The sequence below is a fragment of the Terrapene carolina genome, unplaced genomic scaffold (genome assembly GCF_002925995.2).
Source record: "Terrapene carolina triunguis isolate 2854851 unplaced genomic scaffold, T_m_triunguis-2.0 Scaffold67, whole genome shotgun sequence".
NCBI lineage: Eukaryota > Metazoa > Chordata > Testudines > Emydidae > Terrapene > Terrapene triunguis.
In genome coordinates this window covers 23,398,826-23,413,446 of record NW_020664418.1, presented here as the reverse complement: position 1 = coordinate 23,413,446, position 14,621 = coordinate 23,398,826, and the positions used below count along the sequence as shown (strand labels likewise).

At 38.0% G+C, this 14,621-nt stretch overlaps 1 protein-coding gene across 2 annotated transcripts; it reads right to left on the bottom strand.

The window, feature by feature from the left end:
- Positions 1–1,143: 1,143 nt before the first annotated feature.
- On the bottom strand, positions 1,144–13,665 carry TM2D3 (TM2 domain containing 3). 2 transcript variants are annotated; one of them, XM_024198515.1, is made up of 5 exons: positions 13,572–13,665; positions 6,862–7,019; positions 6,338–6,512; positions 5,591–5,666; positions 1,144–2,406 (listed from the first exon to the last, which is right to left on the bottom strand). In XM_024198515.1, the coding sequence occupies exons 1-5, from the start codon at positions 13,657–13,659 to the stop codon at positions 2,241–2,243; spliced, it is 663 nt and encodes a 220-aa protein (XP_024054283.1). In that variant the 5' UTR covers positions 13,660–13,665; the 3' UTR covers positions 1,144–2,240. The 2 variants fall into 2 exon arrangements, with proteins under 2 accessions (XP_024054283.1, XP_024054282.1); XM_024198514.2 differs by lacking the exon at positions 13,572–13,665 and having other exon boundaries at positions 6,862–8,452.
- Positions 13,666–14,621: the final 956 nt, after the last annotated feature.

Genomic DNA, 14,621 nt, shown 5'->3' with positions numbered 1-14,621 from the left:
CCTCCAGACCCTGCGCCCCCGGCTGGGCGCTTCCCCTCCCGGGCTCCAGCTGTGCTGGGCAAGCGCTGGCTGGGGGCGCAGGGTCTGGAGGCTGCCGGGCAAACCGTGAAGCCGGTAGCGCTCGGGCAGCCCTTTCCCCATGGCTGGGAGTGGGAGGGGGGGAGTTAGGGCAGGGAAGGGGTGGAGTTGGGTGGGGGTGGGGAAATGGGCAGGGCCACGGCCCATGGAGGGTCCTCTTTTTTTATTTAATAGATATGGTAACCCTATTAAAGCTAGCACAGCAAGATAAGGGGAAGCAAATAGATTCCGGGGTTATTTTCTTGAGGATAAATGTCTGTGCTTGATAAGTATCAGGACATGAAACAAAAAGCAACCACATTTAACCAATCAACACCCAAGGAGAGAACTGGATAGGGACAGAAGACCTCAAACACCAAAGCACTAAGCCAATAGGAAATGCTCCGTAATGCTTTGCTTATAGGCTTGGCTTTATTTGAGCTGGTTTGGAGTATTAGGATATAACAGCACTTCTTTGAAACTGGTATCTTGTTCGCCACAATTTCAGCTTCCATAAAAGTTAGGGACAGTTTAGTCACATAAAGCCTCAAAAATGTAAACCATGTGTACCCAACTCAGCAATATCAGTAACTCTATGGAAACTGTGGAACAATGGCTCTGACAGGTGTGACCTACCCTTTCATCTCAGGAAAATATTAACTGTCAATGGATACCTGCGTTAAAGATGCTATTTAAACTAATTTCATTGCTCCTGTAAGAACTGAGAGGAACACAGATCTGCAGTTTACTGTAAGTGACATCTCACAGACTAGTGCTAAAAAAAAATGGTGACATTTGAAAGATATCACCACTTCTTTCCCTTTAATTAAAAGGAACCATGCCGAAGAAGCCCAATGGAGCCTAGGAGCATATTCAAGTCCTAGCAAGGGGAAGCCAAAGGTAGTGGAGCTCATTGTATCTGCACAATCAACTGTAAAAGAGCAGCTTACATAGGTGAAGTTTATTTTACAAGCAAAGCTGCCAAGAGCATTACTATTTTCCTCCTCTCCCCCTTCCAGACACATGTATAGATTGAAAGAGGGGCAGCAAGAAATAAACTGAATATAAAACACAACACTATCTCCATTAATTTTCATCATATTTAATTCAATTCAAGTTTATCTAACTGACAGTTTTCAGTGTAGTGCAGTTTAGTGCTGCAGAAGCCAAGGAGTCTTGCCCCACAATTTAAGACTGGATTGCTATAGAGGACCTTGGAAAAAGAGGACATGTACGTGAGAGGTAGGACTTAAAAAAAAAAAAAGTTGAAAATATGAATTGCCTAATTTAAATAAAAAAATAATCAGAAAACAAATGTTACAGACTTCTAGAATGTTTCCATAATGTCACTGAAGGTTAGTACAGGTAAACATCAGACAACATTTCAATCAGAAAATACTTTGTTACCAAATCTTCAGCTGATAAGTTAATTACCAGATCTCCTTTTTGGATTTATTTTAACACCCTGTAATTTTGAGAGCACAAAAATTATGCCATATACAATGCTCTCTGAGGTCAAGGCCAAGCAGAAACACTATAATGCTGGAAAGAGTCCTGCAGTGTACTTCTCAAGTGATTTAAGATATTACATTTTTAGTGTTATTGCATACTAATTCTAAAAAGCCACAAATTTACAATTACAGCAGAAAAATTAAGTTTGTGATATCCCAAAGTGAAAAGCAGAAAAGAAACTACATGTAATTAAGATTACAATAGTTGGCAATCTACATATTGCCCAAGTAGGTTTAGGTTTACACAAGCACTTTATCTTGCCATAAACATGAAAAAAAATTTTTGCTAGCATATTTAGGGACGCTAGTTAGATAGCTAAATTCAGACAACATACAAATATGAGGTAAGCAATTCTTAAATTAATATTTTAATTAGTTTATATTTTCTTCAGGAACAGTAGTCAACTTGTTTAGCTGTGCAACAAACCTTTTTTCATAGAAAAAAATACAGTACTTGCAAGCCAAAGGAAATTAAATTACAAATAAACACTGTTCAGTGATCCACTCATTTATTTTACCTTAGTTCAAGGCAGGCTAAGTACAGATACTGTACATTAAAATGTGCACATAGGGAACGTGTTCCTAATTCTACCTTTAAGGACCAATTTCTACATTCTTTTTTTAGGCCCTTTCCCAAATTTGATCCTTCGCTGAAGCATGTTTTGTGTGTACTTAAATGTAGAGAGATCCATCTGCAGGCCCCACGTATCCAACTCCTATTAGTAGCACATCTATTAGTGTCCATATTCCCAATCCACCAAAGCTGAAGAGTTTGCCCAGACCTTCCCTCCACTGGCCCAAGTAGAAGCGATCTGCTCCAAATCCACCAAGGGTGATGCTAGGAATACAACATAACAATTCATTAAAATAGTTGTGGAGAATCCCGAATTTGTATGTCAACTCACCTTTAAATATTTACAGCACACTGATAGTAATTTTATATCATATCATATACCGTCAGGAAACTATGAATATCTTATGCAAAGTGGCTGGAGGACTTTACAAGCAATAGTGGTAAAAATGTTTTGATAGAAATATGTATTAAAAAGCACTAGTTTTTAATTTAAAATATTTCTCCAAGTCTTTTGTGAAACTCTGCAGATACAAGATATGAAATAATTTATGTTATTTTAAGTTTCTTTTCATAAGAAAGTTGGCCAGTGAGCTGCTCTGACTTTGGGCTCCAAGTTTCCTGAACTGGCAGGGGCTGGAAAACGCTAGAGAAAGGAGGAGACTCTGCTCTTGTGGTGTTTGGGTAAAGCTTAGTTTCTCCAGCTGCAGGCAGAGAGGGGAATGGTTCTAGCTCCAAAAGAAAGCATGTCGGACCAGTTTTCTAACAAAACATCTATTACTTTTTTTGTTCACATAACTTATGATAAATCAGGTAGTACAGGCTCTCATAGCAGCCCTTATATAATTCACCTTTTAGGGGAATTTTGAATGAAACTTAAAAAAAAAGGAAATAATTCTTGTTTCACAGTCAAGTTGTACAAATATATTGAGGTCCTGTGGCAACATCCAAACCACCACAGTGAGTACAATGCTTTGGTGCTTAGTGTGTGAAGAATCAAAAGTTACAGCCTGGTTTAACAGTATAGCATAGTGGCACCTCTCCCAAGTGGTCATTTTGTGTTCCAAGATTTCAGTTCTCTTTTTAAAAGAGTTGATACCTGTCATGAGCCAGCTATAACCAGCGTAATAACATCTACTCAAGTCTGGAACAACTCTAAAAGAGTGAACTGCCCCATACATCTCAGTTGCCCAATGATAATTTACATCTCAACATTGTTAGCTGTTTCATTGCTCATTAAACTGTGTGAGAAAGGAAGTGCAGTATTCATAGATTTTGGCTTGTAGAGGCTAAGTCAGGGGTAGGCAACCTATGGCATGCATACCGAAGGCGGCACACGAGCTGATTTTCAGTGGCACTCACACTGCCCAGGTCCTGGCCACCGGTCCGGGGGGCTCTGCATTTTAATTTAATTTTAAATGAAGCTTCTTAAACATTTTAAAAACCTTATTTACTTTACATAAAACAATAGTTTAGTTATATATTATAGACTTCTAGAAAGAGACCTTCTAAAACGTTAAAATGTATTACCGGCACGCGAAACCTTAAATTAGAGTGAATAAATGAAGTCTCAGCACACCACTTCTGAAAGGTTGCCGACCCCGGGCTAAGTGAACCATGGGCCAAATCCAGATCGCCAGATGCTTTTGAATAGACCGCAAAAATCTTATTTACTTATCATCATCATGATTGTTATTATGACCTGAAAAATGTTTCTCTGGAGTCTGAACCTTGACTATATCTTGACCAAGAAATTTGGACTTTGACAAAAAAAAATTGTTGACTGCTCCTGCTCTACAATGAGCAAAGGTTCATTTTGGCACCATGAGCGGATGCTGTTTGGGAAACACCACCATTGTTTTCTTTCCTCCAGTCAAAGAATCTAATAAAGTCCAGCCAGGGCATCAAGCCCCAAAGAGATGGCCAAACTCAGTATGGTATGAATGGTCACAACAGATTGTACAAACAAACAAACTCTCATTTTGGTTATTCCCTTAAGTGGAGCTCTTTCTATGGCTAAAGCTTCAAAGAATACCACCTCCCTCCACCCAACACACACATATCTAAATTTGACCCCAGTAGTATGGAAAAAAGCTAACATTGGCCATTTTATATTAAATCATAAGCTTACTTTTGGTCAAAAGTCTCAGAAAATATTAAATATTTTGAACTCAGTTTAGTTTAAGTTTAGGAAATATACCACTGAAAAGAGAAACCCATTTAAGGAAACAGGTTTCAGAGTGGTAGCCATGTTAGTCTATATCAGCAAAAAGAACGAGGAGTACTTGTGGCATCTTAGAGACTAACAAATTTATTTGAGCATAATCTTTCGTGGTCTACAGCCCACTTCATTGGATACATGCAGTGGAAAATACAGTAGGAAGATTACACACACACACACACACACACACCCACACACACACCCCATGAAAAAATGGGTGTTGCCATACCAACTGTAACAAGAGTAATTAAGGTGAGCTATTATCAGCAGGAGAAAAAAAAACTTTTGTAGTGATAATCAGGATGGCCCATTTCCAACAGTTAACAAGAAGGTGTGAGTAACAGTAGGGGGGGGAAAAATTAGCTTGGGGAAACAGTTTTTACTTTGTATAATGACCCATCCACTCCCGCAGTCTTTATTCAAGCCTAATTTAATGGTGTCTAGTTTGCAAATTAACTCCAATTCTGCAGTTTCTCATACACCATCATAGGACCTAATCACATCAGCCACACAATCAGAGGCTCTTTCACCTGCACATCTACCAATATGATATATGCCAACACGTGCCAGCAATGTCCTTCTGCCATGTACATTGGCCAAACCGGACAATCTCTATGCAAAAGAATAAATGGACACAAATCAGACATCAAGAATTATAACATTCAAAAACCAGTCGGAGAACACTTCAACCTCCTTGGTCACTCAATTACAGATCTCAAAGTCGGAATACTCCAACAAAAAAACTTCAAAAACCGATTCCAATGAGAAACTGCAAATTAATTCCAATTCTGCAAACTAAACACCATTAAATTAGGCTTGAATAAAGACTGGGAGTGGATGGGTCATTATACAAAGTAAAAACGGTTTCCCCATGCTAAAATTCCCCCCCTCCCACTGTTACTCACACCTTCTTGTCAACTGTTGGAAATGGACCATCCTGATTATCACTACAAAAGTTTTTTTTCTCCTGCTAATAGCTCACCTTAATTAATTACTCTCGTTACAGTTGGTATGGCAACACCCATTTTTTCATGTTCTCTGTGCATATATATATCTGCCTACTGTATTTTCCACTGCATGCATCCGATGAAGTGGGTTTTAGCCCACGAAAGCTTATGCTCAAATTTGTTAGTCTCTAAGGTGCCACAAGTACTCCTCATTCTTTTTCCATTTAACGAAAGGCATTCATACACAATTTGAACTTGAAGTTCTGCAATACTTTGAGTGTACCTTAGTGCCAAGGCTGTAGACCATTTATAGCCTCCAGTCCAGTTGCAGTAAAGCATCTTAGGAAAGACACGATTACCTGAGAAGAGAAATGAAATACATTCAAATCCTAATGCCATGAACAAAGGCCAAAGATTGACTCAGGAACTGAAATCTGAGGTGCAAATATGCCATATTACTCTTCACAACAAATATCTGTTCTGCATTTAAATAGCATCAGTATCTCAACCTGTCTTTTCTGATGAGACCACAGTATGAAAGCCTGAACACTATCTCCATTTCCTATACTTTCCTAGATTGGTGTTGCTTTGGTGGAAACCTAATTAAGGAAAATCAAGAGCCAAGTCTATTGATTTAGACCCTATATTAAATTTCTTGTGATTTCAAATGTTAATTGACAGGATGTTTTTAATTTATGGCATAAATAACACCTCAATGCAAATTCTGTTGACGCTGCATCAAATAATTCCATTGAAGAAAGTGAACACAGGAGAGAAAACACTCCCAATAACCCTAATGTAAGACTTCTGTTGTACTGTTGAGACAATGGTTCTAAGCATATCATAATTTTAAAATATTAAGTGTCAGACTAGAAAGTGAAACTAAACAATGCACAGTATCTTAACAAAAAACAAACTAGACATTGAAATAAGTTATATGCATGTTTATCCACTACACTGAACAAACGTATGTTCAAGAGTTCTTCACAAAAGAATCCTCTTTAAACCATTCATTCGTAGACCAACTTACCTAGACAATGAATATGATCATGCACTGTACAAGTGGCGTTATATCGTTGTCTTGGACAAGAGACTGTCATGCAACTTGTAGAATTGGTACACACATAATCAGTAGGTTCAAGCTGCCAGCAAAACTGGCAAGTCATGTTGATTGTGAAGTTCTCCACTTCATTGTTTCTCTGATCCTATATAAGAAGAGTATTATCAATGTAAATAATCTTAAACATTATATCAAGAATGTTTCACAGGATATAAATAAATACTTCTCACAGATTTCACTGCTGTGCAAAGACAGAACAACAAGATGGACAAGCTGTTTTATTTGCTACCTATACATTATATTCAGCACTTAGATAGTTGGGTAATGGATACTAGAGAAGTGTTAAAGAAATAATTATACTTGATAGGTAACTGTATTTATGCCTAGAAATTTGTTTTGTAACATATTTATGAGTTTTAGGACATAATTTAAACTACACTGTACCTTTAACAAGTGACAAATTCAAACTACAAAGAAATAGGTTAATTACTTACAACACAATGAATTTGTGGCTTAATCTTGCAATCAAAAGTGGCTGGCTTCCCATATACACAGGAGAAGTTTGTTTTACATGTCATGCAGTCTGGAGGCAATTTGCTGCACAGCCCATTGCTGGGACACTTACTCACATAAGATGGAATCTCCGTAGTCTCTGAAGGGTGAAAGGATTTGTTAAGAATAAGAGCTTCAGCATTACCTACACTACAGTATAGGCACACACTTCTACTGTAGGTTACTTTAAATAATTTCATAATAAAGTACTCTCCACTTACAGCTAACATAAACCAGTATCTCATATATTAAGGCATCCCGCCTCTAACAGCAACCAGTATCAGCTGCTTCCAAAGGAAGAACCCTGCAGCAGAGCTCAGCAGCAGCCAGCATTGGCCATACACCATATAACAGCATTTATAAGTCCATTGCTACCTTGTCCCACCATGCCATCAGCGCCCCCTTCTGAGACACCTGGTCTATCAGCCACTACTCCCTCCTGAAAGCACAGGGCTGGAGCACACAAGCACAGATTGGAGAGCATCAGCTCCTGTGACCTCCTGCAGGGAGTGAAGATTCCTCCCCCTCATATTTGTCACCTCCAAACCTGGGAAATGGATCAAGATCCTGATGCCAGTCTTCCCCCTCCCACCACGGTCTGCATCAGTTCTGTGTGAAGTATGAGAGTCTAAATCAGTTGAGGGAAGGGCAGAATGAAGTGGTCTGTGTTGTGGGGAACACCAAAATTAATTGGTGGGTGTTTTCAGCAGTGGGAAAAGCACTGACACATCCCAACCTTCTTCTTCCCCATACCTCCCAGCTCACACCACGGAGCCAAATCTGACCCCTGCCCTCCAGTAAAATGTATGGGATAATCTGTCCCAGGAAAAATGTCTTCATACCCTAAGAAGATCAAAGGTCAGTTTATAACCTGAAGCTTGAAGGTTTATATTCCTTCCAAAGCCATTTCAATATTTTACAGTTCTAACTTTGGATGCTTATTATCCATATAAACATGGAATCCTTTTCTTTTTTTTTTTCTTCTTCCAATCAGGCTATGCTTTAAGCCTCGGTAATATCTTGTACAATAAAATCCTGTCTAATTATGCACTATATAAAAATATTCCACTTTCCATAAAGTTATGAATTTGCCACCATTTAATTTAACTCAATGTCCTTTTGTTTTAGATGAATAGTGCCTAAGACCAGAAGGGATCACCGTGATCCTCTAGTCTGACATCTTGCATAACACACCCCATAGAACGTTCTTGAATTAATTCCTGTTTCAACTACAGCATCTCTTTTCGAAAAACATGCAATCTTGATTTAAAAATTGCCAGTGATAGAGAAGCCACCACAAACCTTGGTAAGTTATTTCAATTATTAATTGCCCTCATTGTTAAAAAAATATACACCTTATTTAAAGTCTGAATGTGTCTAGTTTCAACTTCTAGCCATTAGATCTTGTTATACCTTTGTCTGCTAGACTGAAGAGCCCATTAGCAAATATTTGTCCCCCACATAGCACTTACAGACTGTAATCAAGTCACCCCTTAACCTTCTTTGTTAAGCTAAATAGATTGAACTATTTGAGCTGTAAGGCATGTTTTCCACTCCTTTAATTGTTCTCGTGGCTCTTCTCTGAACCTTCTCCAATTTATCAACAACCCTCTTAAATTGTGGACACCAGAACAGGACACATTATTCCAGTAGCGGTCATATTAATCTCAATACAGAGATAGCAATAACCCTACTCCCTACTACTTGAGATTCCTGTTATTCCTGTTTATGCCTCCAACGATCATAAAAGATAATTTTGGCCACAGCATTGCCCTGGGAGCTTACACTCAGCTGATTATCCACCAGGACCCTCAAGTCCTTTTCAGAGTCACTGCTTCCCAGGATAAAGTCCTCCATCACGTAAGTATGGCCTACATTCTTGGTTCCTACATGAACAATTTTACATTTGACAGCTTACCAAGTGATCCAGATTGCTCTATATCAATGACCTGTCCTCTTCATTATTTACCACTCACCCAAACTGTGTCATTTGAAAACTTTATCAGTAGTGACTATGTTTTATTTCACATTAATAAAAAGTATTAAATAGCAAAGGGCTTATATCATGAGAAATAGAAAATACATGTCCCTGTGGTTTCTACTTATCCTTTTTGAGACGGGGTAACCAGAACTGAATACAGTATTACAGGTTACGTTACTGATTTATATAATGGGATAGTATTTTCCATATTAGAATGCCTAAGGAACAGGATGGATAATAACACTGTTTGCTTTTATGACTGCTGATGAGCAGTGAGCTGTCCAAAACGACATCCAGGTCTTTCTCCCCCATCTCTAGTTAACAGAGATAATTTAGAACAAGTAATTAGAAGGTGTCTGAGTAGTTTAAAATTTTCCCTCCAGTGTTCACAAAACAATTTAATCATCCAGTGTGTTCTTCATTCACTTAGCTTCATTTAATATTCTTCATGGTCTTCTCTGGTTTTGACCTACCTAAATAATTTTGTGCTGTCTGTAAAGTTCTGACATCTCAGCCCTTTTTGAGATTAATACATTAACCACCACTAGCCTTAGTGGAGTGACACAAGGTTCTGTACTGCTACCTTAACTTTTTGCCATGATGAAAATTGAACCAATATATCTATCCAAAGACCTCAAAGTGTTTAAACAGTAATAGGATCTCAAACATATTTACAGAGTTCTATTAGCCAATATCATATTTTCAGAATGCTGTATAGTCATGCTAAGTTGTATAACTATAAAATGTACTCTCAGAATGCTTTGTATTGATAATAGATTTCTTGTGGAAATTTACTTGGCATTAAACTGCTGTAACCTCTCTTTCCTACGCATGTGTATCATCTGTCAGAATAAGATGGATATTCTGTTGAGTCTCGCCAAATATGAACAGTGTGCTAGGTATGGCTGGTAGAGAGGTCTTTGTCCTCTATAAAATATATACAGTACTAAATAGAGGAAGGGTGTATAATCTTTGGTAATGCACTAGAATTTGTGGAATCTTAGATCTGTTGTAAACAAGAAGAATATAAACAGAAGCAGAATTGAGCTAATATTTTGGAACAGACGAAAGATGTAAACACTGTAAGACTGTTCCCCATATTGGTAGTATATTAAACTTTCTGTATTGTGCTTATCTACCTTTGATTAATAAACTGATTGAGCCTGGTTATCTGACATCATATCAGTAAAGGAACTGAACTCTGAATAACTGTTTTTATTACTGTTAAATTACTAGTCAGATTGGACACTTTTACCCTCTTCCATAAATACTCAAGCTACAAGTGTCAAAATGACATAACTTTTTAACACGACTTCTGTTTCTTATACTAGAGTCATAAACACCAGTTATTAACAGTAGCACATTTTACACTTAATTTATAGTTCACTGGCTGGGACCTCCCACTATGCTCTCCCGTCCACCAAGTTTATTCTTCATCCAAGCCTCCCCAAGGGCACTACCCATGCAAACCCATAAAAGCAGAAAAATGATCAGTAAGAGACCTTGGTTCTATACCTGGCTCTGCTATGGACCTGCTGTGTGACCCTGGTCAAGTCACTTTAACCATGTCTGCATGTGTCTTGTCTCCCACCCTTTATCTGTTCTTGTCCGTTTAGATTGTAAGCCTTCTGAGGCAAAACTATCTTACTACGTTTGTGCAATGGGGCTGATTTCAGTTGGGGTCTTTAGGTGCTAACAAAAGTTATTTGTGTTAAGGGGATCTTAAGAACGTGTAAATATGAGAATGGCCATGCTGAGTCAGACCAATGGTGAATCTAACCCAGTTTCCGGTCTTCCAACAGCAGCCAGTGCCAGCTGCTTCAGAGAATCAACAGAACAGGGCAATTATCAAGTGATCCATCCTGTCATCCAGGGCCAGGTTCTGGCAGTCAGAGGTTTAGATAAACATAGTGCATGGGAAATAGCCATTCATGGACCTATCCCTCCATGAACTTATCTAATTGTTTTTTGAATCTAGCTATACTTTTGGCCTTCACAACATACCATGACAATGAATGCCACAGGATGACCGTACATTGTGTGAAATACTCTTATATTTGTTTTAAACATGGCTGCCTATTAATTTCATTGGGTGGTCCCTGATTCTTGTGTTATGCGAAGGGGTAAATAACACTTCCCTATTCACTTTCTCCACACATTCATGATTTTATAGACCTTTGTCATATCCCACTCAGTCATCTCTTTGTTCAGCTTAGAAGTCACAGTCTTTTAAAAATCTCTTATATTGAAGCTGTTCCATACCCTTAATCATTTTTGTTGCCCTTCTCTGCACCTCTTCCAATTGTAATATACCTTTTTTGAGATGGGGCAACCAGAACTGCATGTAGCATTCAAGGAGTGGTGTATCTTTTATTTATTTCACAAATGCCAACATCCACACATCACATTAGCCACTCACCTTCCTATTCCACACATCCCCAAAGAACCCATTTCCAACTCACATCCAGAAAACTTAATTCTAACCTAATACTTTCTCCACAAAACACCTAAGTCATCACATACTTACTCAGTGCACATTTGTGAATAGTAAGTATGTAAATACGGTGGAGACTGGAGTTGAAGTTTTGCATAACAATGAATTACCTATATTTGAATTGGGTGTGAGGTGGAAGCAGATTCTTATGGAATCACAGTGAAGCAATTAAAATACCTGATTTTAATCAAGATTTAAATCAATGTTAATCTTGTTTTGCATGCGTCCTTTAGCTGTTTTCCTAAATGAAGGTTTCTCCTCATTGGTAGCTAACCATTAAAACATGTTGATTTGCATCTTAGGCTATGGCTACACTGGTGCTTTACAGCGCTGCAACTTTCTCGCTCAGGGGTGTGAAAAAACACCCCATGAGCGCAGCAAGTTACAGCGCTGTAAAGCACCAGTGTAATCCCCTTGTGGAGGTGGAGTACCTACAGCGCTGGGAGAGCTCTCTGGCACGCGACCACAGTCGCACTTCAAAGCGCTGCCGTGGGAGCGCTCCCGTGGCAGCACTTTGAAGTTTCGAGTGTAGCCACGGCCTTAATATAGCCTTTACACTATATTTCAAACTTCTCTTTGCTAATCAGGATACACTATGTCTATACACATTTAAACAATTTTATAGCTTAATGTTTTCAGATTCTTAATTTACTTTTTTACTTGTAAAAATTATGAATGATGCATCTCTTATTTACTAGATTAATTTTTACTCATGTTTTGTGCCAATCTGCATTTGGATAGAAATTGGAATTAAATTAAAAATGCACAAAAACATCATTTTAAAATTGTTTTCTATTAAATAAGACTGCTTTTAATTTGCTGTATACATAAGAAAAAACTTATCAAAGCCTATTTTGCATTTAAAGCTGATATATTACACAAAGGAAGTATTATCTGTAAATAGTGAATTGTACTGATTGTCCTTAATCACCATTTTCATCAATATTTTAGAACTAGTAGAGCTCATCCTCTAACACCTTGCTTTTATTCCTAGATTCTAAGGAAAACAAGATTTCCTGCTTTTTCAATTCCCAATCAGTTTCTCAACTTTGAATAAGCAAGTCATTGAACTGAACTAGTTGTATGAACTCAAATGAAGAAAATATTCTCTGTGCCTGCACAAGAGGCTACTGCTGTCAAAAGCTGGTTTAGCACTTCAAAAGTGACTTCCACCAGTCCAGTGGACTTTACAACTTTTCTTTAAAATTTCAGCAGCAAACATGTTCTTCTTGAATCTTTTAATTAAACTAGTTAACAGATTACAGTAGATTGTCAATTTGAAATGTAATTTTAAATAGGTTTACTTTTAAAAAACAAAAAAATCTATGTAAACAAAAAAAATCAGATTCAAATAAAAAAAATCCAATATTTTAGGTTTTTGGTTTAAAAAAAAAAATCATTGTTTTATATCCAACCTGTGTGGAAGCATGGAGTGTCACTGAATGGCTAATGTGACATGCAGGTGTCAAGTCTGTGAATGTAGGTTTCCTTAAATTATCATGTGGGGTTTGCATGGATGGGTTTTTCATTTACACAACCTAACTAGCAGTTATAGTCTTTTGGAAAATAATTCATGGTGCTCAGGGTATGTCCACACTGCAATCAAAACCCATGTCTGGCCTGTGCTGCCTGACTCAGGCTCGGGGGTGTAGACACTGGTTTTGGGCTTCTAGGACCCAATGAGGTGGAGGGTCCCAGAGTTTGGGCTGGACCCTGAGTCCCAGCTTCTACACCACAATTAAAAAGCTCTTTAGCCCGAGCCGCACAAGCCCAAGTCAGCTGGTGCTGGCCAGCTGTGGATATCTAACTGCAATGTAGACATACTCACAGGGTGCAGTGTACCTTTTAATGATGAAATACTCTGTACAGTTAGTTTTCTAATACCTCATTCAAGAATTTTACTATTAAACTCAGGACTATTAGGGAAAAGGCTTGTATGGATATCATTGGAACAGTTTACCAAGGGTTGTGGTGGATTCTCTAACACGAATTTTGATTCAAAATAGTTAAAGACTATGTTTTTCTAAAAGATATGCTGCATGCATTATTTTGGGAAATTCTATGGCCTGTGTGATACAGGAGGTCAGACTACATTATCACAAGAGTCCCTTCGGGCCTTGGAATCTATAAATCTATTGTTTTCTTAGGAGCTTTTGTAGAAGAACAGACACTTGTACCTGTTGCTCTAGTATATGGAGTATTTGTACTTGGAGATGTTACACCTTTTGTAGACACAAACTGTTGTTTCGAGTGCTCTGTTGTCATCAAGGATCCTGCTATAAGAAAAATTAACAGATTCAATGCACTTCAGTTACTGTTAAGAGGATATAATAATCCTAGAATTTAACTGGTCTTCAAACACTGTTTAATCCCAGCACTCTAATATAAAACATCACGCTGCATTCTTGACATTAAGGGTCATCTTTGGGATAAAATTAATATTTAAAAAGCTCCACAGATTCCCCTACTTTGTTCATTAGGATTTTGCACTTTACTCCACTTAAGACAATAAAAATCCATTTTAATCAGTTTTGCTCTTAAATTCTTGTGACTTAGTAGGAAGCTACACTATTTGGAATGCAAATGTTACGGTATACTGTCTATTACAGACTAAAAATAATTAAACATCAAGTAACACCCTGGCCATTTTAGTAGGAAAACTGCACCACAGAACTGGCTGGAGACTATAACCCCAATTCTGCAAACACTTACTAAATAGTCAACTCTGCTCATATAAGTAGTTCCACTGATTTGGTGGGACTACTCACGTTCATAACTATTTGAAAAAACACAAATTATACCCATAATGCATGATCACACAGGGTATGTGGTGCACACCAGGCTGGGAAAATAAACGTGGCCTGTGTTGAGAAACCCAAAATACTTTATAAACAACATGGTAACACTTTTCAAGACAAGGAATCCGTCTAAACAGCACTATCTAAAAGTCATTTTAATCTACCTAACGTTTGTTGGAAATTCTCATTAATCCCATAAAAGTTTAGTTCTTTCTTATGTCCTTAACTCTTGGCCCGAGCAAGATTCCTGTGGCAATGAGTTCCACAGTTTAATTATGCACTGTACACAATTATTTCTTTATATCACTTTGACATTTGTTGTTTATGCTACTAATTAACTACACCCCCACAATGCAGCCACCTCCCCAACAGAGGCAGCCAGACCACCAGCACACAGCGCAGCAGCACGGAGAAAAAGGAACGCTGGCT

Coding starts and splice junctions, on each gene's coding strand:
- TM2D3 (XM_024198514.2), bottom strand. CDS start 7,164: ATGAGATACTGGTTTATGTTAGCTGTAAGTGGAGAGTACTTTATTATG. Junction 5,667..6,337: donor TGATCATATTCATTGTCTAG/GTAAGTTGGTCT, acceptor TTCTCTTCTCAG/GTAATCGTGTCTTTCCTAAG. Junction 2,407..5,590: donor TCTACAGCCTTGGCACTAAG/GTACACTCAAAG, acceptor TTGTATTCCTAG/CATCACCCTTGGTGGATTTG.